Here is a 25204-nt window from a genome sequence, read left to right on the forward strand (position 1 = left end):
CTGTTGTCACCCTAAAGATGACAATGAAATAGCGTAAGCAAGCAAGCAGGGTTACAACTGTGTTGTCGCCCTTTGAATGAAATTACAGTGGTTAAAGCGAGATAACTTTTATTTATGATTATACATGTAATATAGTATTACTGATATGCGGGATCGGTAACAATAAATTCTAACGATGACGTCAGATCGAGTTGTCTGTTGACATATTTCAAAAGTATGGAATCAGAGCAGAGACGTACACATAAAAGGTTTGATTACTATTTTCTACTCTATCTAATTGATAATTAGATTCTTCAGGATAACAAAACTATTATGGACTGTTTAGACGGGAGACATCACCAGTTATCAGGTCTGAGTAGGGTTGTCACCCTGGTGATGTCTCCCTTCTAAACAGTCCATAATTGTATATTTAAAAAGAGCAAAATATACAAGTAAGCGGAATTTAAAAAATAGAAACATCAAAAGACGTTTAAATATATAGTGTTAAATAATAATTCATACATGTATACAAAAAAAATGTGCAAAATATACAAGTTAACAGTTTTAAAAATAGAAATATCAAAAGTTATGTTTCGATACATAAAAAGGTTTTCGATTCTGTTATAAATTAGCATTAAATGACTTAACCTAAGTGGTCTGTCCATACAAACAAGCCAGGCAACAGAAAAGCATAGAAAAACCATATATCAAATTCAAAACATGCAATGCTACAACTAAATATCAGAAAAAAAAACTATTTTAAGCAGTTGACATCAGAATGACATGTTATGAATTGTTCATTCTAGCTGAAAAATACGCATAAGACACAAAAAGGACACGAAAGTAGAAAAAATTTATATTCAATATCAATATTCATTAAAATATATATATCTTCCTTGTATAACAAAATTAAAAAAACCTTTCTTACTACCCCCGCCCCCTCCAAAAACCTATTTTATTAATGAAACCAGATTTTTGTCAAATTTGCAGATAGGCAATGCAAAAAAATCTTAAACAGCTAACATGTCAATTTATACATACATATGTTTTTATTTGTACTTTGATTGTTTGGTTCATGAATGATTTTTTATACACTATCATCCTAAATCTTTTATCGTAAAAAACGATTGGTCATAAATCTTTGCAATATCGGACATTTTTTCATTTTTTATTACGAAACACTGACTGAAATATTTGAAAATTATAAAATGAATTCCAGTTTTAATATGTCAATTTCATTAGACGAGTATAGAATCCAAATTGTACCACTACTATAACAGGCCATGTTGCTTATCTCGTCGAATCTATGTGTTCTATAAATAGTCTTGATAAATTGACCTTTACTGTCTAGTAGGTCAATTGACTGGCCATGTCCATGAAGTAAATGACCAGCTTTGTTGAATACCGGAGTTATTCCACCATTCTCTAGGGTGATTTGGCTAATCAATTTTAAATCTTTATTTAAAAAGTATACATCTCTGGACCTTTCCCAGGGACGTTCTTCTATGATAATGACGTCTTCGTTACTATTTTGATAAAATCTCGATTGACGAATATGCAAGTGTGAAATTGCAGTTAATACCCAATGTCTCAGGAATTCTCCTTTCTTACTATATTCAAAGAACAATCCAGCTGGACATTGAACAATATATTCACCAGAACGCATAAAGCATATACGGCCATAGTCAGTGGGTATTTCAGGGATATCAAACAGCTTGCGGAACACGCCGTTCGCTCCAGCAGCTACTAGGGATTTTCTGGAAACAAAAACAGCTTCGAGGTTCTCATTGACTGTTATGTTACAGTAAAATAATCCGGCGTCATACATCTTTGGTATTTTAATTACTTTGTCGAAACCGACTTCACCGAGAAGATATAACCTGGAGGATACTAAGCTGTAGCTAGAAATCAACAACCAACATTTGTTGTCTCTTGTCACATGCATGGAGAAGTGAGAGTTGGGTAACATAGGCTTGAATTTTATAGTTTTTGTTGATTTGCTCGTTGTGTAGGTTGATGTAGAAATTTCGCCACAATTATCAGTCCCGCCTGTAACATAGTAATATTTGAATATTTGATATCTATTCGTAAAAGCATTTTCTTTTTCATATTAAAAAGACCACCAATTTTTAAATTTTTAAAACACATAGAAAAAACATAAAATGATTTAAAATTTGATTGGAATCATACATATAATACATACTATATCTGATTGATGACGTTCCCCTTTCCTGTTGTAATCTTAGCTCTATCGATTTTAACTCTTTCAGTATATCGGATTTTACAGTGGTTAGCCCCGTTACGATTTCTAAAAGTAGGCAACTAGAGAATAAGAAATTTCATTTTAAATAGCAAAAAATAACGGGAGTAAAAAATAATAATAATAAATACTAGATTTGCATGGATCTAAAAAGAAACAGGAGGACCGTTTTCACGGTGCCCCTATAATTAGTGAATTATTTATGAATATAGTAAAACGTGTAAAATAACTTTTGAGATCTTGAAAAAAATCTTTGGTTGCCCTCTCGATCCCGACCGACTGACTAAAATGATCCGAATCAATTTTTCCATACATTCCAGGCCACTTAAGGTTATTTTTCTTTTAACTAATCTTGTTCAGTAAACAAATATGTTGAAAATTTCTAGAATTTTTTTTTTCAAACCTACCTCTTGAACCAATAATTTTATCCTAAGTCGGCAAAGGGAAAAAAACCCAAAAAATTTAAAGATTGTCTGATCTCGTACCCCGAGGAGTCATTTCATTGAATAAAAACCCTCCCCCGAAAAAAAGTTTGTCTACGTTTGGAAATGGGATTTTAGTGAAAAATTATAGGTTGGATATTTTTAATTAAGATGAACACCCGCCGTTACCCCCCCCCCCTTCCACCCCCGGTAAGTCTAAAAATTACTGGATTCTAGATATACAGTATTTTATTGTTGTCTTGAAACAAATATAAATATGTAAATAAATACTGAAATAGCAATTTCACACTACCCAATAAAATTTGAATTTACTCGTGTGTTTAAGAAGTTAAGATAAGGGAATATAAGAATGTAGAGAAGATACCTTACCATTAAGTCTGGCCTCTATATTTGCTTTGAATGTCGCATTACTTTTCTCTAACAAAGATTGTCTTTCCTCTAAATTTTCCAATCTTACTGAAATATCACAACAAACAAAATATTAAGGTAAATTTTTATTTAGAATTAAACAATAACATTTTATTTTATAGTCTATTTATATTCCCTGTATAATCTTTACAAGCGGAAACAGTTCATAACATTACATATACCATTTTTTGTAGCAAGTGTATTGATGAATATGGCCACAAGCAACCACATGATAGTAAGAGGGTTTCCTTCCTAGGTGATGAATTATATTCAAGGAACCCAACATTTACACAGATTTCGGAGATAAATAAGAAAAATAAAGTTTTTGATTAAAGAAGAAGATTGATGAAGAAATAAATGACAAATTTAAAGGAATTCAAGAATGAAACGCAATATATTTTATGTGTGTATTATTTTATATAAAAGAAAATAAATATTTAACATTTCCGAATGCAACAACTTCATTTATTGGACGTGTTGCAGGTATTTTTTTAAATAAGAATCTATTTTAAATTTGTGAAGCATACCTTTTCGTTTACTTACCTCTTTTCGCCTTTGCTTCCTCTGTCAATGTTAAAGGAGAAGAGATTTTATATAAATCTGCATACATTTGAGATAATTCACATATTTTATTTTCAGCTAGTTATTTAATTATATACATGTATCATGATACACTTAACAAAAAAGTTAAGGGCCAATTACTTTTTTGAAAGTTTTAAAATCTATAACTTTTTTTTGTTGCACTTTTTTTGTTTTATTTGGGATTCCATACATTTTTATGAATTGTTATGAATTGTTATTCAAACACACTCTTGATTTGTGCTCCTTTCCTGCGATTTTTGCTAATTGAATGTTTTGCTTTATCCACATTTCGGTGATATTGGCTGTATTGTATACTCATTGACAACCTCAAAAAGAAACAAAATTCGTTTATTTGTACAATGTTTGTTGCTTTTTGCCATTTAACATGTTTTCATGCCTCAAAGGAGACATCTGACGGTAGAGGAATCCGCAAGGACCATTGGAATGCTTCAAGCTGGATGTTCACAGAGTCATGTTGGAGCGCAACTGGGTGTAAGTCATTCTGTTATAGGACGTTTGTTGGAACGATACGAAGAGACTAATAGCGTCAAACGGAGACCTAAAAGTGGTCGTCCAAAAAATACGCTTGTTAAACAAGATAGACAAATTTCACTGCGAGCGAAGAGACACCGAATGCCTTCAGCTGTTGCTTTGAACAGAGAGCTCTCTGTAGCAAAAGGTACATGTATAAGGATTTCCACACAAACCTTGCAAAACAGACTGTATGATGCGGGATTACGTTCCAGGAGACCTGCTTTGCGCGCACCTTTGACCGCAGAACATCACAACCGTCGCCTCCAGTTTGCTCAAGAACATATTAACTGGGACCATCATCATATCCAAGGAGTGTTATGGACTGATGAATCCAGATTTTGTCTGGATTTCAATGGTGGTTGCAGACGAGTATGGAGGAAGAAAAACGAGAGGTTTAAGGACTGCTGCATCACTGAACATGACCGGTTTGGTTGTGGATCAGTCATGGTTTGGGCAGGTAAAAGACACAGACTTTTATGTCATAAGGAATGGATCGCTAACAGTTGTCCGTTACAGGGATGAGATCCTTGCACCAATTGTTAGGCCTTACGCTGGTGCCATCGGTAAAGATTTCATATGATGGATGACAATGTCAGGCCCTATTCTGCGAGAGTGATCAATCAGTACATAGAAGAAGAAACAATCGAAAGGATGGATTTGTCAGCAAAATCACATGACTTGAATCCAATAGAGCATGCATGGGAAATACTCCAGAAGCAAATTTTAGGAACGCAAAAACAACCAAGCACGCTCCGTGAACTTGAGTTTGCTCTTGTTGAGAAATGGTCAAGAATTCCATAGGATAACTTCCGAAGTTTAATCAACAGTTTTCGAAATCGATGTAGGGAAGTAATGTAGGGCTAGAGGCGGTCATACAATATACTGAAAGTAACGTTTGGACTTTCCAGGTTAATTAAAACCCTGAAAACACGACTGTTGTTTCCTTATGAAATCCTGTATTGATGTATATTATTGTTGTTTTGACAGTTACATGTTGTTACATATTGTTCATTTGTTTATTATATATAAGAGATTTATTATTGTTTACTTTTAAAATGATATTTTTTCCACCACCTTTACAATATATGTTGCAAAAAATAAAATTCTCATGTTAGCCCTTAACTTATTTTGTTGAGTATATTAAAAATCATTCATTTACCTTCAACCAGATCAATTCTCTCTGAAAATTAAAGGAGATTCAAAATTGAATCAAAAGAAAATCATTTTTGTAAATTTTTTAAACAATACGTAAAGTGACACAAAGTCAAAATCACGTGTTTCTTTTTCCTTATCTCTAGCATACAGACTTAGGTCTTCATAAAGACTTATGAAAATCATGAGTATATAGCTAATTAAGATATGACAACTAAACTGCAAGGAAAAACTTCACAGTATAAGTGCCAGAAAAACAAAGGTTGTATCTACCGTTTCGTTGTTTTCGTGTATGTCAAGGTCACGCCACTTATATTTACAGCTCAAACTTGTAAACAACATTCAACTGGAGCATCCAAAAGTGAGAAATACGTTCTAACAACGTTTTAAAAAGATTGCATCCTAATTTTTGGTCTACTTACATTCATTCCCGAGTACTTGAGATCATAGTAACTATGGAAACATATTCCACTTCTGTGCACGCGTACAATAGGGAGGAAGAAGTATTGAGCAATATTTTCGTTATGGGGCATACTGAAATATTTTTACTGTTATTTTTCTCCAAAAAAATAAAAGTTTAAGATTCTGAAACTGTTATTTTCTGAAATCCTAGCTAATACTTTTAGGAATTGAACAAAATTCACACTGGTCATGCAAAAATTCAACATTGGTCAATTTTCCTTTTTGTGAGTCATGGTGTCTCTTTAATGATCAGAATTTGACAGGACTATTAAATGTTCTTACCTCGTTTAACCTTCAGTTCCCCTAAATAGATATGAAATAGGATGTAAGAAAATAATAACAAAAAACAAAGCATTTTTTCTCAATTTTAATGCATGTAAAAGTAATCAAAAATATGTTGTAAAGTGTAATGAATCAAGAAGAAAATCAACAACAACAATGAAATTATTATAATTAAAATGATAGAATTTATCATTTTATTTACCTGAACATCTCCTAATTTGGGCAACATATTCCTTGGATTTGGTCGGGTTCAGATCACAGTCATATAAATGGTCTATTCCTCTTTCATATCTATCGCTACCAGTGACTTCCTTCTCAATCTCCACAACCGACGTCCTTAACTCTCTCCAGTAATCTTCAAACTCCACGTCATCAACAGTACCATTGGTAGAATGTCCAGAGATGGAATTTCGTAAAATACGGATCCTTTCTATGCATGCAGCCAAAGAAAAGTCAGATGGACGAGGTTGATTTCCCCAACCAGCTATATGTGTTGGAATATTGCATAAATTGCGCAAAATCTTGTAGAGTAATGATAAATCAAGATCTCTAGATCTTAATTGCGAAGCAGTACTGGTAGATGAATGTGGGGGATACAATAAATCTTTTTCCTGTTTATTCGTTATATTTTCCAATTTTGATCTATTTTGGTCCAATTCTGTTCTGAGATTGCCCGGTTTTATATAATGGCTGAGGATATCTCTCATGAAGTCACTGCAGATTGTCACCAAGAACTGACAGAGTCTTGCGAAATTTTCTGTAGATTTCTTTGGGTCAAAGTACAATATCGAGGGGCTAGGTGCATCTCCCATGATCTAACTTTTTCTATGATACTTCGATCTCTAAAAGATAAATCTGTAAATTCATGTTTTCAAATCTGTATTCACCTTTTCAACAATATCTATCAAACTTTATAGATACTAGCATCAAGCATATATGTTTCCAACTTTCTATTTGTCAAAAGCCAATTTGTTTTTCTTTAAATTAATGCTATGCAAATGAGCTAATAAAAATGCATAAGTTGTATATTTTATGTACAGATAAAGCTCAAATTGATTTTCCTATACATACTTAGTACCCACAGCATATAAAAGCAAGTGCATATTATGACGTCATAGTATGACGTCATCGTTCTTTCCCATTCAAGGTAATAAAACATGTACACATCAACAAAACAACGTCGGCGCAAGGGCATATCCTACTCAAATTCAAAATAAATAATGTATAATATTAAGCAGAATATTCTAAAAATTAAGAAAATTGCAGCACAAATCCTATACATTTTCTCAATCGATAAAAATATTAGGAAACGTACACTGGACTGTGAAGTTTTGTCTGTCTCAACGTAAAACTGTATGAATAGTAACTAAACAATTGCAGTGTCGACATTTGTGAAGCAATATCTCATATCAATGGAATACCCTGCATCTCTTTATACCTTGTTTCTGTAAAACAAAGATATACACTTGCGCCGATGCCATTTTGTTGATGTTTCTTATAAACTTGTGTTGTAGAGGTCAATGACGTCATTACATGACGTCATAATTTGTACTGGCTATCGCAAGTCGTAGGCACCAAAAATGTATAAGAACACAAGTCTTTACATTTTCTTTGCCGTAGATATAGTAATTATTGGATTTAATTAGATATTTTGCATAGCGTTAACTCACTTGCGTAATTCATGTCATTCCTTTTCGATAAAATATGTTTCCTATTCGATTAAATGTTATTCTTGTGCGAAACAAAAAATTTTATCATTTCTATTCGATAATAAAATGATTTTTATTCGATAATCGTGTTAAACATGTCATTCCTATTTAATTTAATTTACAACCAGTTCTAGTTTTGTCATATTTCTCAAAATGCAATTATCAAAAAAGGATAAGACAAACATCGCATATGAGAGATAAAATTAAGCAATAAGATGAGGTTTATCGAATAGGAATCGTATTGTTTTGAATAGAAATGGATGCTAGTATATTTTCGGACAACACCTTTATTGCATATAAACCAAATAATTATCAAATAAGAAAGATAAAATTATCGAGTAGGAGTGACAAAATTAGCAAATAGGAATCGCATGTTTTCAAATATGAGCGACATCGAATAGGAACCACGTGTTTTCGAGATGAATGACATATTTTAATGTAGGAATCATATTGTCATATTTCCTCCAATGGGAATAGCAATTTATCAAATACAAATTGCAAATTATCGAATAAAAATAACAACTATTCGATTAAGAATAACATTGTATCGAATAAGAATGATGTGCCTTAGAATAAGAATAATCTCATTCTCAAGGTTATGCTCCGAAAACGACGAATTTTAAGGCGAGACAGGCTTCTGACAGATAAGTTTGTTATAGGGATTTCACTAACTTAGTTTAAAGTCAGCACTACTTACATGCTATGTTCGCTATATTGAATTTTTTTTCACAAATATAACCTATCATTGGATTTATTTTGGCCGTTGTATTTCAATCTAATTTTTGGCTTTTAATTTTGTTAATTTTTATACTGAATTTGACTAGATTGGATGTTCTGCCCACCTGACTCATTTTCTACACACCATATTCCCGGGATTTTTATTTTATGCCCTATCATTGTTTTGCAGGTATTTATGGAGGTTATGGATTTTAGAAAATATTGTCAATAAATGAAGGCATTCTTGAAGATAACTGAAATCGTGTACTGATCAAAATGTACATATACTCAGTATACACAGGATGATAGGTTTATACCGATTATTGTTGAAAAGAGAAAAATCGAAACCGAAATATAAACATAGAGATATTGATAAATCCCGTAAAACAATTTCCCAGATCGAAAAATGTACAAACTCTGAGGTTGGGTCAATATTCAACAGCGTCAATTTTCAACTGAGGTCACCTGGTGACCCCGGTATAAATTCAACGGAGAAAAAACCCTCGGTTCAATGTTCAACGTTGAAAAATAAACCCCTGGTCAATTTTTAACTCAGGTCAATATTCAACGTTACACCAAGTACCTAAATTGTCTAAAAATCAATACTCTCAAGGCTAGGTGGAGTTTCAACAGAGGTCCAAATTTTGAAATGGTATGCAAACAGAAACACTTAAAGAATGCTCTATAAGTCAATGATTTTTATAAGTTTCTGAAAAAAATATCTTTACCTTTTATTTATCTAGTGTATGTAAAACATAAACCATAGAAGATTTCTGCAAACGTCCCTGAGTCAAATAGGGGCATATCTCCCCCTTTTTATTTGACAAAGAGAATGTTGTGGGTGTAATCATTTCATTTACATCAAATACAACATTATCTCTTAATTTGAAGATAAAAAATAAGGTCTGTTGTCGACTTTGTGACATTTGATCATGTTGTAGATAAACTTCTTTAATGTGACGATTTTCTGGAATGCAATAAAGCTGATATCATCGTGGTTTAGAACTTGTTAATTTATCACTAATTCAAAACCACGAACTAGTTGTTATTGCACAATTCACGCCAATTTAAAATGGATTCATCGTCATGTTAAATATCTGGCATTTTTGGTATATTATTCTCGGTTAATCTATGATATGTTAAGCATATTGATTACCATTATAATACAATTATAAGCATAATATTTGATTACTGTTACATTTCATCAACAGAATACTTACAATATTGAACAATTTGAACCAAAGTCAGGAATTTCATGTAATCATTTAACTTGAATTCTTTAGGCTTCTAAATATAGAAAGGGGGATTTTTATTCCTTTTGATCCATTCGACACATCTCGGGTGACTTTTATCTAATATGATGTAGGGTACCCGAGGCAGCCAAAGTGACTGACCCGAATATGATCGGTCTGAGTTTTGTTTCTAAATATAGAAGTAGGGAATATCATTGATTTCGATAGGGTGGTAGTGTGCTCAAGTAGAATAGCTGTTTATTTTTTCATGCGTTTTAGAGAGTGTTATATGAGCGTATATAGCTATTTCAAAATAAGATTTACCTCAATCTTTTTCTTTTAAATATGCTAAATACTTAAGTTATTCGAAACTTATATTGAATTTAGTTTTCTTTTAATTACATTATACACCCCAATCTAGGTATCACTTCTTTAACATATTTAAGAATGATTTTAAATAATTATCTAATCATCATATTTATCCTATTAAAAAAAGAATTTTTCAATAAATAAAATGATTAATAAAATCAATGACCCTCATTTCTATATGTGCCCTATCACGACACTTCTTACTCGTCTACAAGTAGATTCACCGCTGCTGAGACATGTAATAAAGTGACAAACAATTAAAAAAAACACTTTGTATTTTTTTATTCTTTACAAATATGATTCAGATTTGATGATTTTTGGGACTGTAATCATAACACTGCTGAAGAACTTTATTTTTTTAATTTGCGATGGTTTTGATTTTTTTTTGCAGTTATTAAGAACTTTAACTCTTGTTGTACCGATACTTGTGAGCTGCTGAGACGCATAATAAAACGAAAAACGAACTTAAAACAAGAAAATTTTGTGAAGAATGTTTTAACTCAAAATAAAAAATAAATATATAATCCAAAATAAAACACATTAATTCAGAATTGTTAGTCAAATAGAAGTAAGGGTTCAGAGCATTAAATGAATATCCTCGGCAATTTTCCCCCGTGATAAAACTCTTTTAAAGATATTTTTGTGAGAAGGTCTTCAAATAGGGCAGAACCTTGAAATGATTTCTTTGTCATTAAACCGCTTTCTGAAAGTTTACAAGAAGATTACAAATTGATCAGCGTATCGAACTATGTGTAAAGTCATCATGAAAGATATCACAAATTATTGTTAATAATTTTCGATTAATTATATAGAATTATATCTTAGAAATTCCGGTTCATTAGAGACATGCAGCAAAACATTCGTTATTCTTTAAAAAGGATTTTAAAAAAGAAAACGCAAACTGGCATCTCCATTGTAATTTTTGCCCTCAAAAAAAAAAAGCTTTCACACGCTGGAGTGATTCACCATATAATTATTTTTATTAAGAGTATATTAATTTGAAAATATATATATTATATATATTCACAGGAAAATTGCATGCTTGATATTACAGATCCGAAAGAGAAAACACGAGGTTGAAAAAAAAGTTTCATGTCTTTTTAGAATAGAGTGCTGAAATACTATTAATAACCTCCTTATACACATGCAAAAGATGCTAAAGACATATAATACCCTTCAAATGACATTCAGAGTCAGATAAGGTTTTCTGATCTATCCATAGTTCAACTAAATGATCTCTAAGAGCCGTTTGTGAAATAAGGCAAATAATTCTCCATTTGGTGGTAGTGTACATTAAAATTCTTCTCTGTTAGTCACTATGACCATGAGTTTATAGACAGTGGCATGGTTCTGGTGAAGATTATTAAGAATACATGTCTCCTTTCTTTATCTTAACAAAGTAGGCAGATGTGTAAATGAAATGTGTTGTAACATTATTTTTTCTCCGAATTTTTATTTTTTCAAATGGATTTTAAATTTCCCTACTACATGTAGTCTCTGCATAACGGCATTCAAAACGAGGTCAAACAAAGAAACAAACAAACAAGCATTTGGAGTCTACAGCAATTTTTTTTGTAAATATGTTACACCTGCACAATCACGTTTTAAAAGTCAATTACTTCCCATTAGTTCACCAAATGAGACAGCCGCTTCAATTCATTGCATCAATATCTGCATTACCTTTATCAGCAATTGTCCAAATACATGTATTTGGCATTTAAAATAAATATGAATCATCATCATGATTGGGAAACTAGCTTAGTAAATTAACCCTAAAATCCGACCCACTCACCTAAATCGAATCAAAAAAGGTATTCATGAATTTACTGACTGTTTTTGACGACATGTATTTGTCTACCAGAAATTTGTTTTTTTTATTAGGGCTGCAATATTGATAACCTCTTATAGTAAAGATATATAATACCCTTCAAGTGACACTCATAGTCGGGTAAAGGTTCGGGATATGTCCATACTTCAATTAAATGATCTTTTGATGAATAAAAAATAGCCATTTGAGAAATAAGGTTAATGAGATGGTTCTCGTAGACATTTATAAAGAAATTCTTCTCTATCTTAATCAGAAGGCAGAAGTGAAGACAATTTCGCTGTTTTAATAAAAAGAGACTGTATCTATTTCTGACTCTTTATTTCTTTTAATGGATTTTAAATTCCCATACTAACTTCTTGTATGCCATTGCATATAATGTCATTCAAGGCGATATTAAACAAACAAACTCAAAAGCATTCTGAATCTACACCATTTTAATAAAATTTATGGGTTTTTTTAGATTAATTTGTTTGTAGTTTGTTCACAAAATTAGACTTTATTTGACGACCGAGATGACGAAACTTTTAAGGTCGATACAATGACCTTGTCAGCAAATACAATTTATTATTCAGTCAAATGCTGACTGACTTTTTTCATACTGATTGTTAATCCATTATTTATGCACTGAATTGACAAAGGGTTTTTCCGTTTTTTTCCCGATTACGACAAGAAGCACATGGCAGGTGTCGTCTATGGGCATGAGATGCTCACTCCTCCATGGCATCTGATCCCTCCTCTGATTTTTTTTTTATGTCCTCATGTTTGCTCGACTCTAATTTTGTAATGTTTAATGGACTTTTGAGCTTGAATGTTTGTTATCTCCATATACATGTATTTCATTATACTATCTTATAGGCATTAAGAAACTATATGGATCAATACCTGCAAATTTGGCATTTTCTTCATCAGCAATAGACCATGAATTTTGTATTTCAGAATCAAATGAATCATCATCATGATCTGGGAATTTTCTCAGTAAATTAATCCCCAAACCCAACCCACTCACCCCTATCGAATCCAAATGTTATAAAAAAAAAAATAAGGCTAGTAATGATTTAACTGATATTTGTTGAGGACGTATATTGGTTGATCAGAAATTTATAAAATTCTAAAGAGTAGAACAATACCGATCATTCTGCAGGTTGCATGTCACTGTGTCCTAAACCTATGTCATAGGAATAAGACCGTACGTGCCAAATTGATAACAAAGTTTGCAGCTCTCCGCTGAAATGTTGTGGCGTCTCCATATGAGTGAAACATTAATATTCACGTTAGGGAGGATTAAAAAACAAACAAACATAGGAAACTACAAACGAAAGATATGTCATATGATTTTAAATTACTCCAAATAAAATAATACCATTTAAATTAAGGTTTTGGCACAATGCAGACTGATGGCCATGATCAATTTATAATTTGACTCTGGCCCTAACATAAAAGTTTTAACATGAACAATGTTCTTGAAACAACAAAAGGACAAAGGAAAACATTGAAAAATTCTTAAAATGATCCAACCCTGGAAAAAATGGCTACGAAATACAGTAATTTCACTCATTCCTCGTTTTAAAAAATTAACAGAGGAAGTAATGATGTTGGAAATCGGTCGTTTATTATATTCATATTAATGAAGTTACATTTAAAAGCTAATACATGTCCATGTTTAAGAATTCATATGATCATGTACATAGTACTATTGACCATAAAAGGCAAGTATGCAACACACCAATTACAAAGGTTACATGTAATAACAAGAAATCAAGATAAAAAAAACAAATATCATTTTAAATGTTTATATCTACATGTATATCACTAAAACAATAGAAAACGTCTTTAACATACATGTATCCAAGAAGAATTCGAAATTCTATTATAATACAATTATAAGCATAATATTTGATAACTGTTACAATTTATCAACAGAAAACTTACAATATTGAATAATTTGAAGCGAATTCAGGAATTTCATACCATCATTTACCTTGATTTCTGGATGCTTCTAAATATAGAAAGGGGGATTTTTATCACGTTATAGATCCTTTGGCAATTATCGAGTAATTTTATCTTATATGTTGTAAATACTCGAGGCAGCCAAGATGATCCGTATATGATCAACTGAGTTTTGTTTCCAAATATAAAGAAATGTGGAGTTTCATTGATTTCGTTCGGTAGACTGGCTTTGCCTGTCTGATCCTCGATATACGAATGAGATAGGAAATGCCAGTCTATTTCGTTCGGGTGATAGTGTTCTCAAGGAGCAGAGCTGTTCATCATTTTTAATGCGTTTTAAATGATTTACCTGAGCTATAATCTTACTTCTTGGCCAAGAACTGAAGAAATGAATCTCACAACCAAATAAACCTGCCTGACATGCACACCTTACCATGTATACAAGGTTCTTAGCGTTTTACATGAGCGTGCATTGCTATTTCAAAACAAGATTTACCTCAATTTTTCTCTTTTAATTTTTCTAAATACTTAAGTTATTCGAAATTGGTATTGAATTTAGTTTTTTTTAAATAATTACATGATACATTCCAATCTTGACATCAGTTCTTTTACATTTTAAACAATGATTTCAAAAAAATTATCTAATCATCACATTTATTCAATTAAAAAAAATATTCAATAGATAAAATGATTAATAAAATCAATGAAGTATTAATTCTATATGTGCACTATCACGGCTCTTTCTAACTCATCCACAAGTACAGTAGATTTACCGCTGCTGAGACATACAATAAATCGACAAACAAACTTAAAAAAAAACACGACCTTGAACATTTTTACTTTACAAACAAGATTAAGATTTTATGATAAATTGGACTGTTTATGATAAAGAAAACACTGCTGAAACAGTTTATCAATTATTATATTTTGCAATTAATTTAATTTTTTTTCTTAGTGATTAAGAACAGTAACTCTTGTGGTACCGATACTTGTGACCTTTAGTGCATATACAATGTTAAATTGTCATGAAATATGTTTTTTTTTATTTCTGTGTGTTGACCTCGAAACACGTACTAGCTGTATCATCACCATGGCACCATCAGAATTATGACATCATATGATGTCAAAGATGACGTCATAGTTTCCCAAGAAAAAAATTTTGTTGATTGCCTACGTGATGAAAACTAATTTGGTCATTAATAATAATGAATTGTCATTGTGTAGAGAACTGCTGGTACGTTGTTTATCTCTGTTCTGTAAAGGACCCGAGTGTTAATGTATTATTAGGTTGATAAACACGATCATCATGTAATAAACCAATACTCCGTACCTGTTTGGTTTTGTCGTTCTTTATGCTTTTTTTTTTGAATGAAGATGTCAAATGATATCGTGTAAAAAAGCATGCTAAGTTTGCTGAGAAATCCCAAGGATGTGCACTATATGATGAACCAATAGGTCTTGATACTTAACAATATAAAACATACATTGTAGAGGCTGCAACCGAAGAAAAATGACCTAAAGGTATACATGTTGACTGACAAGATTGAGAATATCACTATTTTTTAGCGATTGGTAACGATTTTGCTGAATGCAGTTGTAAGAAGGAATAGGACTTCTTCCAATACACCAGCATAGCTGCCTACTCCGAGACAGGCATGGACATGATTACTGAAAAATGTAATCGATTAATGATCGATTATTTGGAGGAATTGTGGATAATCGATTAATAATCGATTACAGTCAGTTTTGTCCTGTAATCGATTACTTTAGACAATGTAATCAATTAATAATCATTTACTTTCAATTTTATTCCACCCTCAAATATATAAGAAAAAAATTTAAATACATGTATTATACAGTAATGATGATATGCTATGAAATTTGAATTTATTTACACAGCATGGATTTGAACCTCCATATTTAATACACTGTAACTTTTGATAGTTGCAGAAAATCTTTAATATTTAGTATGAACATTCTGCATGTTGGCAGTATGCATATACACGATCTGTGTTTTAATTATTTCGAAAAAAAAACAACATTTTTTTGTGTTGAAATATATGTTTTGAAAGCTGTCAATTGTTCTATAGGGTTGTTTGTCTACAGTGGAGTTATAATTATAAAATACTATGAAGTTCACAGTTCACATCTCATCTGCTGTCATGGGTATCCCAGCCAATTAGCCAAGATAAACAAAGTGACACTTCATACCCCTCTCTTTTAAAATACAGACACTTATTGACAAAACAAGTAATTTTTCATTTTAAACATGGGAAATTTTTCATTGCAAATTTTAAACACAAGCAGATATTATAAGTATTTTACTATTATTTTTCTTTTAGGTCCTAGCTGGTACAATGTAGGTTATACCGTATAGCGGGTTTTCTTCTGTGCAACATTTGGCGTTTTACCTGCTCAAAGGTATGCCAATTTATTTTAGCGGATATAGAGTTTCACCTCTTTGCAGATGAACACTAAGAAGAGTTCTTAATATTTTAGCGATTAAAATTTTAGCGGACTATTATCAAAAGGCCAAAATTAACATCCCGCTAAAATAACCCGCTATACGGTATTTGAGATAATATGTATTTATATAAAAACACTCAAGTCTAATTTTGTCAATATTTTCTGTGAGGAGACAAAGTTAATCTGAATCTAAAATATGAAAAAGACTAGACCAGTATGTCTATAATGCAATTTGTGAACATTATTCAAGTTATGATTATAAAAGTTAATAGGAAAACAAAACATATCATAGGGTGGTTTGTAAATAATATTTTTTTGACTGATTGGAAATCATTCTACAAAATATCATACATGTATAAAGTAGATATGTAAGTATATGTATAAAGTATTTAAAAGTAATCGAAAAAGTAATTATAATTACTTTGGAAAATTTACCTGTAATCGATTAAAGTACGATTACAAGTAATGGAAAATCACTTCGATTACAGATTACTGTTGATTACTTGGAAAAAATGTTATCAATACAATCGATCACAATTACCTCATGCGTGCTCCGAGAAACATTCCGAAATGAGATCTTGAAACAGTAAAACAATGATCTACTTTTTAGGTAACGAGTCATTGAGGTAAACTATTGCTACAGTATCTCTTAGGAACTGATCAAAAAGTTTTAATCCATTTATAACATCAAGAGAGATGGTGACAAAATTATGAATTTTATGGTCTACCCCCCCCCCCCCCCTCCACCTTTCAGGTCTTAGGGGTGGGACAGAAAATCTTGGGAAAAAAATCATTACTCCCGGTTACCATACAGCCAAACTGTTGGCTATGATTTGAATTCGTACTGAGTACTCCCAAAGCTGAATATGTTTGTCACAGGGACAGGGGTTCTGGTGCTAGGGCCAGTCTCACTAAAGCTAGCCCCTACTATTTCACTTCGGTCCCTACGAATTTTAACGAAGTGAAATAGTAGGGGCTGGTTTTAGTCAGACTGGTGCTAGGGCAGGGCTTGAACACAAATACTGAAAATGCATGATTTTTTAAAACATCTCTAAATGTATCTTGAATCTTTTGGTAGTAATTTATCTGAATTTGAAACAAATGTAAAGGTTTCAATCTTTTCGTCTGTTTTCAGTTGTTAAATTATTTTTTCATACAAAAAGTGTATTTATTTTGAACGTGTATTCAACAACGAGCTGTTAACAATAAAAATACTGTTACTTCGACAATTGGCAAAATGTAGAGTTTTGTAGCACAAACAGACTGGTTTTGAACAACCGGTGTTCGACAAAACAGGATAAGAAAGTAATCATTTGTTAAGGAGCAGTTTTTACATTACAACCTTTATTAAGGTCAGACGACACCTTCCTCAAATATATGTTTTGTATTTCTTGGTATTATATGAAAAAAGTGCATAATTGTCATTCTCTTGGGATTTTTACACTGTTTTCAATGTTTTTAAATATACATGTAAAAGCGCTAAAAAGAATACACAGCCAAATGTAATACGTTTACAGTAAAACGCTTATTATTCAAAAATGTATTTTAAAAGAGCAAAATATACAAGTAAGCAGAGATAAAAAAAAAAATTAGAAGCATCAAAACACGTTTAAATAGTTTTAAATAATACGCTCATCATTCAAACATGTACATGTATACAAAAAATGTGCAAAATAAACAAGAAAACAGAGTTTAGAAATTAAAATATCAAAAGGGATACATTTAAATAAAAAGCTATCGAATCAGTTATAAAATGGCAATAAATGATTTAACCTAAGTGGTCTGTTTATACAAACAAGCCCAGGCAACAGAAAAGTATAGAAAAACAATATATCAATTTCAAAACATGTAATACTACAACTAAATATCAGAAAAAAACTATTTTAAGCAGTTGACATCAGAATGAGATGTTATGATTATACATGTAGTCAACTGTAATTAAAACTGAAAAATACTCATAAGACACAAAAGGACACGAAAGTAGAAAAAAATAATTTAAATTGAATATCAATATTTATTAAAAAATATATTTCCCTTGAATTACCAAATTAAAAAAAACCTTTCTTAGTACCCCCCCCCTCCAAAAAACTATTTAAATTATGAAACAAGGTTCATGAGATTTTTGTCAAATTTTCAGATAGGCAATGCAAAAAAAATCTTGAACAGATAACACGTCAATTTATACATACATATGTTTTTACATACTTTGATTGTTTGGTTCATGAATGATTTATGCACTGTCATCCTAAATCTTTTACCTAAGAAAAAGAGTGTTCATAAATATTTGCAATATCGGGCATTTTGTTTTTTTTACATTATAAAATGTTTTCCAGTTTTAATATGTCAATTTCTTTAGACGTGTATAGAATCCAAACTGTGCCACTACTATTACAGGCAATGTTGCTTATCTCGTCAAGCCTGTGTTTTTTATAAATAGTCTGGATAAATTGACCTTTACTGTCTAGTAGGTCAATTAACTGGTCATGTCCATGAAGTAAATGGCCAGTTGTGTTGAAAACCGGAGTTATTATTCCACAATTTGTCAGCTTGACTTTGCTCTTCAATTTAAAATCATTGTCAAAAAAGTATAAATCCCCGGATTTTTCCCAGGTATTTTCGTCTGTTATGACAACGTCATCGTTACTATTTTGATAAAAATTCGATTGAAAAGCTAAGGTAGAGATTGCAGGTAAATTCCATTTCCTCAGCAAATGTCCTTTATTACTATATTCAAGGAACAATCCAGATGGACCAAAAATAATATATTCACCAGAATGCATAAAGCATACCTTGTTAATCATTGTATATATTTCAGGAAAATCAAACAGTTTGCGGACCACCCCATTCTCCCCAGCAGCTATTAGTGAATTTTCTGAAACAAATACAGCCTCGCCGTCGTCATTGACTGTTATGTTATGTAGAAATAATCCACTGTCATACTCCTCGAGTATTTTAATTTCTTTGTCGACAGCGCTTTCACTTAGAAGATATAAAATGGAAAGCTGTTTTATTTTAAAGGAACCATTGGAGGGTTCTAAGCTGCAGTCAGGAACCAATAACCAGCATTTGTTGTCTCTTGTCGCATGCATAGAGAAGTGAGAGCTGTGTAAGTTAGACTTGAATTTTATAGTTGTTGATTTGCTCGTTGTGTACTTTGATGTATCGCTAGTAAAAGTATCGCCGTAATCAGTCCCGCCTGTAACACGAAACAGAACAATTTGATTATTTCTTATCTATACGTAAATTTATGGTTTTTTGCATTTAAAATACCACTCATTTTTTAAATTTCTTAAACACAGTTTAGAAAAAACATCAAAGTGATTCTAATTATTACATGTATACATACTTTTACTGACTGATGACGTTCCCTTTTCTTGTAGTAATCTTAGCTCTGCCGATTTCAACTCTTTCAGTATATCAGATTTCACAGTGGCTAGCCCCTCTACAATTTCTGGTGAATGGCAAGTAGAGAAAAAGAAATTACATTTTTAAAATTTAAAAAAAAAATAATGAATGCAAAAAAAATATTTAAAAATAAATAAATAACTTATAAGAATACATGACATGCATGAACCTAAAAAGAAAATAGATGACCGTCTCCAAGCCGCCCTATGTACGAGGGTTGTCCCGTAAAATCGTGGACAAGTTGTATAGTGTAAGAAATAAACATCACTGCGTTCTGAAATTTTCACTATTATTTAGTAAATATTTAAGTAATATACATAACAAATTTCAGATAAATATTTTTGCATAAATAAACAAATTATGAGATTTTATGCAATGTATTGTATCACCTTACGGCACATGGATTATAACGTCAAAGTGTTTAAAACAGTGTCACGTTTTATCTTTGCTGAAAATGAAGTTGGATGAGTCCGACTTAAATTTAGGAATTTCATTGATACACATTATTTAGTCTCCATAAACAGTCGAAGAACCAATTGGCACTCTCATTTTGAAGATTTATCAGTAAGTTACGGACAATATTCTCACCATCATTCAACTAATAGAAAATCTCATATCGGCGGTCTACTGTTACAGCGTCTTTTGCTATTACATAAGGAGTTTGTCCGTATGTTTTGTACTGCCCAGGGACTCGATCAATAAAAAATTCGCTAAGAAAACTCCTATTTAATTTGTATACTTAAGATATTGTGATATTTTTATCTTTTTTCTTCTATGATCATTTCAAGTCTCTAAAGGTGTCATTACAACATTGAATTAAAACGGAACTGCTCTCCGGTGCGCCGTTACGTCATAAAACGTCGCCATTTTTCGTGTGTTGTGTTTACCACTTTTCCATTTCGTATGCTCGAGAAACTGCCAAAAATTAAGCAAATGCCTTAAATTTTTTTACAAAGACTACAGATTTGATTGTGGAATTAAATTAGGATAACTTTAATCCAAATCTTATGTATTTTAAACATTTATTTTGAATTCAAACTTTTGTATTCTTTAATAAAACCTTGGTTTTTTTTTACCGTGCGCCGTAGAACAATACCCCTTGCGCATTCAAGCATAATAAAATCTTTATTTTTGCCTATAGTTTATCAAAAAAATTATCATGCACTTAAATATGATAAATAAGCATTTACTGAGATTTTCAGCTTAGTGCGCCCATTACTTTTCGAGAAAAATGCCTTGTCCACGATTTTACGGGACAACCCTCACATTAGCGAATTATTTATGAAAATGGCAAAACATTTAAAGTAAAACTTTTGAAGTCAACTTTAAACAAAAAATCTTAAGTTGCCCTCTCGATCCCGACCAACTCACTAAAATTATTAGACTCATTTTTTTCTACATTTCAGAACACGATACGTTTTTGTCTTTTAGTCAAACAAATCTTGTTCCGTCAACAATTATGTTAGAATTTTTTGGAAAAAGAATTATTTTTCATCCTATCTACCAACCCATAAAGTTTACAGTAAGTTGAGAGAGGGCAAATAAACAAAAATGTTAAGATTGCTTGATTGTGGTCCCCTAAAAATCACGGACCCCTGTTTTGCTGACAGGAGAAGTCATACCATTCAATAAATTGAATAAAAACTCCCCCCTCTCCCTCACCAAAAAAGGTTTTGCTACGTTTGGTAAAAAGGTTTTATCTGGGTCAGATATTGTAAATTCCCCCCCCCCTTACACACACACACACACCACCGCTGATCTGAAAAAAATACTTGATTGGATATAGACAGTACATGTATATGATGATATGAATATTGTCTTTAAAATATCAATTATAAAAGAGTAAATTCAAGTATATATATATAGAAAAAACACTTCCATTCAATCATTAAATTGATAACTTAATTAAATCACTGATTTAAATTTGATTTTAACCTTGTTATAAAGGAGCTAAGAATGTAGAAAGGGTAGCTTACCAATTAATCTGGCCTCTAAGATCGACTGTCTTTCCTCTACATTTTCAAGTCTTACTAAAATATCAAACAAAAACAATTATTATCGTAAAAGTTTATATAGAAATTAGCTACATGTATTGTCATATGTACTATGTTAAATTTAGCAAGATTATAGCTGTTGATATTAATCAATATTGCCACGTGCAACCAAATAATACTTAGTAATACACTGTTTTTCTTCCTTGATGATAAATTATATTCTAGGAACCATTATTACAACACAAATGGGATACGAAATCCCATTAATCAAATATTTTGATTAAAGAGAAAGGCCATTAAAGATACAAAAAAATCTTATTACAAAATCAGAAGAATTTAAGAATGAAAAAAAAAATATATTTGATGTCGATATAGTCTTTATAAAAAAATTTATTTGAACATTTTCAGGTACAACAGCTTTATTTGGACGTGTTATTTGTTAATCAGATTCAATTAAAATTTTTGAGACGCACATCCTATCGTTTACCTACCTCTTTTCGCCTTTGCTTCCTCTGTCAATGTAAAAAGTTAAGAGATATACAAAATTATATATCTGTCTGTAGTTGAGATAATTTGCATATTTTTCATCAAGTTTTGAATTAATTATATATTATGATATCAAAAATCATTTATTTACCTTCAACCAGATCAATTCTCTCTGAAATTAAAATCAAAATTCATAAATGAAAGGAAAATCTTTTTCGTATACATTTCTACGCAATACATAAAATTGTCACAATTTGAAAGGATTATGAAATGTTCTTACCTCGCTTAACCTTCAGTTCCCCTATAAAGATATAAAATAGTATATAATTATGTAAGTAAATCAGAAAAAAAATGAAGCAAGCATTTTTCTTTTCAATTTTAATGAATGTAAAAGTAATGATAAAAAATTTGTTGTTACGTGTAATGGGTCAAGAACAAAATCAACAACAATAAAATTATCAAAATTAAAAATACAATTGATAATTTTTTTTACCTGAACATTTCCTAATTTGGGCCACATATTCCTTAGCTTTGGCCGGGTTCAAGTCACAGTCATATAAATGATCTATTCCTCTTTCATATCTGTCGCTACCAGTGATTTCCTTCTCAATCTCAACAACTGACCTCCTTAATTCTCTCCAGTAATCTTCAAATTCCACGTCATCAACAGTACCATTGGTAGAGTGTCCAGAGATGGAATTACGTAAAATACGGATCCTTTCTATGCATGCAGCCAAGGAAAAATCACCTGCTCGAGGATGTTCCCCCCAACCAGCTATATGTGTCGGAATATTGCATATATTGCGCAAAATCTTGTAGAGTAAAGATAAATCCAGATCTCTGGATCTTATTGGCGGAACACTACTGGATGATGAATGTGGAGGATACAGCTTGTCTTTTTCTAGTTTATTCATTATTTTTTCCAGTTTTGATCTATTCTTATCCAACTCTGTTCTTAGATTGGCTGGCTTTATATAATGGCTGAGAATATCTCTCATGACGTCACTGCATATTGTCACCAGGAACTGACAGAGTCGTGCAAAATTTTCAGTAGTTTTCTTTGGGTCAAAGTACAACACTGAGGGGCTAGGTGCATCGGCCATGATCTAACATTTTCTTTGATACTTCGATCTCTGAAATAAACATTTACATCAAATTCAATCTGTTCTACTTTTCAACAGTATTTATCAAATTATATAGATATTAAATTCATATCTGTATCCACCTTTATTTGGCAAAACGCAATTTTTCTTTCATTTAAGATAAAACTAAACAAAACTATGCCCATATAAGATTAATTTTATAATTATAATGCAAGCCATTATTTTGTGAACTATTTGAAACTACCACTTAAGGACATACACAACGTACTTTACCTACACTGTACTGATAGTTTTTCAATATATTCTCAATTTGAGATTATTGTAGTACCATCAGATGTTAAAAAATATCAATTGATGAAATTTAAATGAATAATGCAAAGAAAAATATTCAAAAATTACTAAACATATATTATCGGTGTTTTGTTTTCCAGACTAGTTTTAAAATATTATGTACAACAGCATATACAGACATTAAAATGTAGTATACAGTCTCTTCATGTTTTAAACGCTTCAATTATAGGGAAAACACACAAAAGTTCAAACTACATTAAATTAGGAATAAGCGCTACTCCCAGAGTGCAACATAAATCTCGCATTTGGATTCGCTGAAATTGTACTGTGGAGGCTAATTCACCAAATTAAACTAAAAATCATCAGTAACTGTGCTGTATAATATATACTATTTTTGATTGAATTTCTAGAGAATGCGTTTTAAGCGAACTTGTAAAATCATGTATTGATTTGTCTTATTACGACTCACAAAAATTGAAACGCATTAATATCATTAATTAGTATATACACATATTATAAACAATCTTTTAAGTATCTTATCAATTGCATTTTTGCATTTAAAAGTACACTCGAACATCTGTGTTTATGAAAAAATGGATATTCTCCTTGCTTTTGATCGGAAATGAACATAAAAAATATAAATCGTGATTTAAAAGATCAAATGGACCAAACACAGAGACAAGTGAGATTTGAAATATGGCAAATAATATTTTGATCGGTCTAGTTTGCAAAATAGTTTATATAGTGTTAAAACATTTGTGATTTTTGATAGAGAATATATACACTGACAAGCGATTTTTTTTATTGATAAGGTATGAAATTGTTGTTAAAAATGAAAAGGTTAAAGTGACAAGTATCTCACATGAAACACCTAAATTTATTCAAGTTAATACTCTCAAGGGTAGGCGAAGCTTCAACAAAGATCTGAATTACACAATGATATACAAACAGAAACACATATAGAATGTTCTATAAGTAAATGATATTTATAAGTTTGTGAAATAAAATACCTTCACCTATTGTTTATGCAGTGTGTGTTTCGTATTAGCATTTCATGTGTGCAGACTTTCCTGAGTCAAACAGGCCTAAGGACAAAGCTCCACATTTTTTTTTTGACAAATAAAACTTGTTGGGGGCAATATTTTCATTTTCATCAAACACACAATTCATTTCTTAACTTGAAGATGGAAAATTCAAGCCCTGTTGTCAATTTTGTGACATTTGATCATGTGGTAGATAAACCTAACATCTCTAATGTTACGCTTTTCTGAGGGAAATAATGCTGATTAATTACCATTATTTTAAAACCATGAATTATTTGTTAGTCAACATTTCACATTAATTCAAAATGAATTCATCGCCATGTTAAATATTTGAGGGCAGTTTTTGGTCTGTCATGCTCGATTAATGTGTCATATGTTAAGCATATTGTTTACCATTATAATACACCCATAAGCATAATATCTGATAACTGTCACATTTCATCAACAGAATACTTACAATATTGAATACTTTGAACCGAATTCAGGAATTTCATATCATCATTTACCTTGAT

General features: G+C 31.3%; 1 protein-coding gene across 3 annotated transcripts; it reads right to left on the minus strand.

Moving 5' to 3' along the window:
- Nucleotides 1-1163: 1163 nt before the first annotated feature.
- Nucleotides 1164-25204, minus strand: LOC134277179 (uncharacterized). 3 transcript variants are annotated; one of them, XM_062759484.1, is made up of 8 exons: nucleotides 25150-25204; nucleotides 22749-23388; nucleotides 6103-6123; nucleotides 5366-5386; nucleotides 3634-3654; nucleotides 3052-3138; nucleotides 2183-2287; nucleotides 1164-2028 (listed from the first exon to the last, which is right to left on the minus strand). In XM_062759484.1, the coding sequence occupies exons 2-8, from the start codon at nucleotides 23356-23358 to the stop codon at nucleotides 1181-1183; spliced, it is 1713 nt and encodes a 570-aa protein (XP_062615468.1). In that variant the 5' UTR covers nucleotides 23359-23388; nucleotides 25150-25204; the 3' UTR covers nucleotides 1164-1180. The 3 variants fall into 3 exon arrangements, with proteins under 3 accessions (XP_062615468.1, XP_062615459.1, XP_062615449.1); XM_062759475.1 differs by lacking the exon at nucleotides 25150-25204 and having other exon boundaries at nucleotides 22749-23409; XM_062759465.1 differs by lacking the exons at nucleotides 22749-23388; nucleotides 25150-25204 and adding an exon at nucleotides 6305-6951.

Source organism: Saccostrea cucullata, unplaced genomic scaffold (assembly GCF_032062105.1).
Source record: "Saccostrea cucullata isolate Sc308-1 unplaced genomic scaffold, CSIRO_AGI_Scuc_v1 ctg4010, whole genome shotgun sequence".
NCBI classification, from domain to species: domain Eukaryota; kingdom Metazoa; phylum Mollusca; class Bivalvia; order Ostreida; family Ostreidae; genus Saccostrea; species Saccostrea cuccullata.

Bases quoted from the DNA above. Each gene is read 5' to 3' on its own strand.
- LOC134277179 (XM_062759484.1), bottom strand. From the start codon at position 23,358: ATGGCCGATGCACCTAGCCCCTCAGTGTTGTACTTTGACCCAAAGAAA. The intron at 5,387-6,102 runs GTAAGAACATTT...TTTAATTTTCAG, and splicing joins GGAACTGAAGGTTAAACGAG to AGAGAATTGATCTGGTTGAA. The intron at 2,288-3,051 runs GTAAGGTATCTT...GCCTACTTTTAG, and splicing joins TATAGAGGCCAGACTTAATG to AAATCGTAACGGGGCTAACC.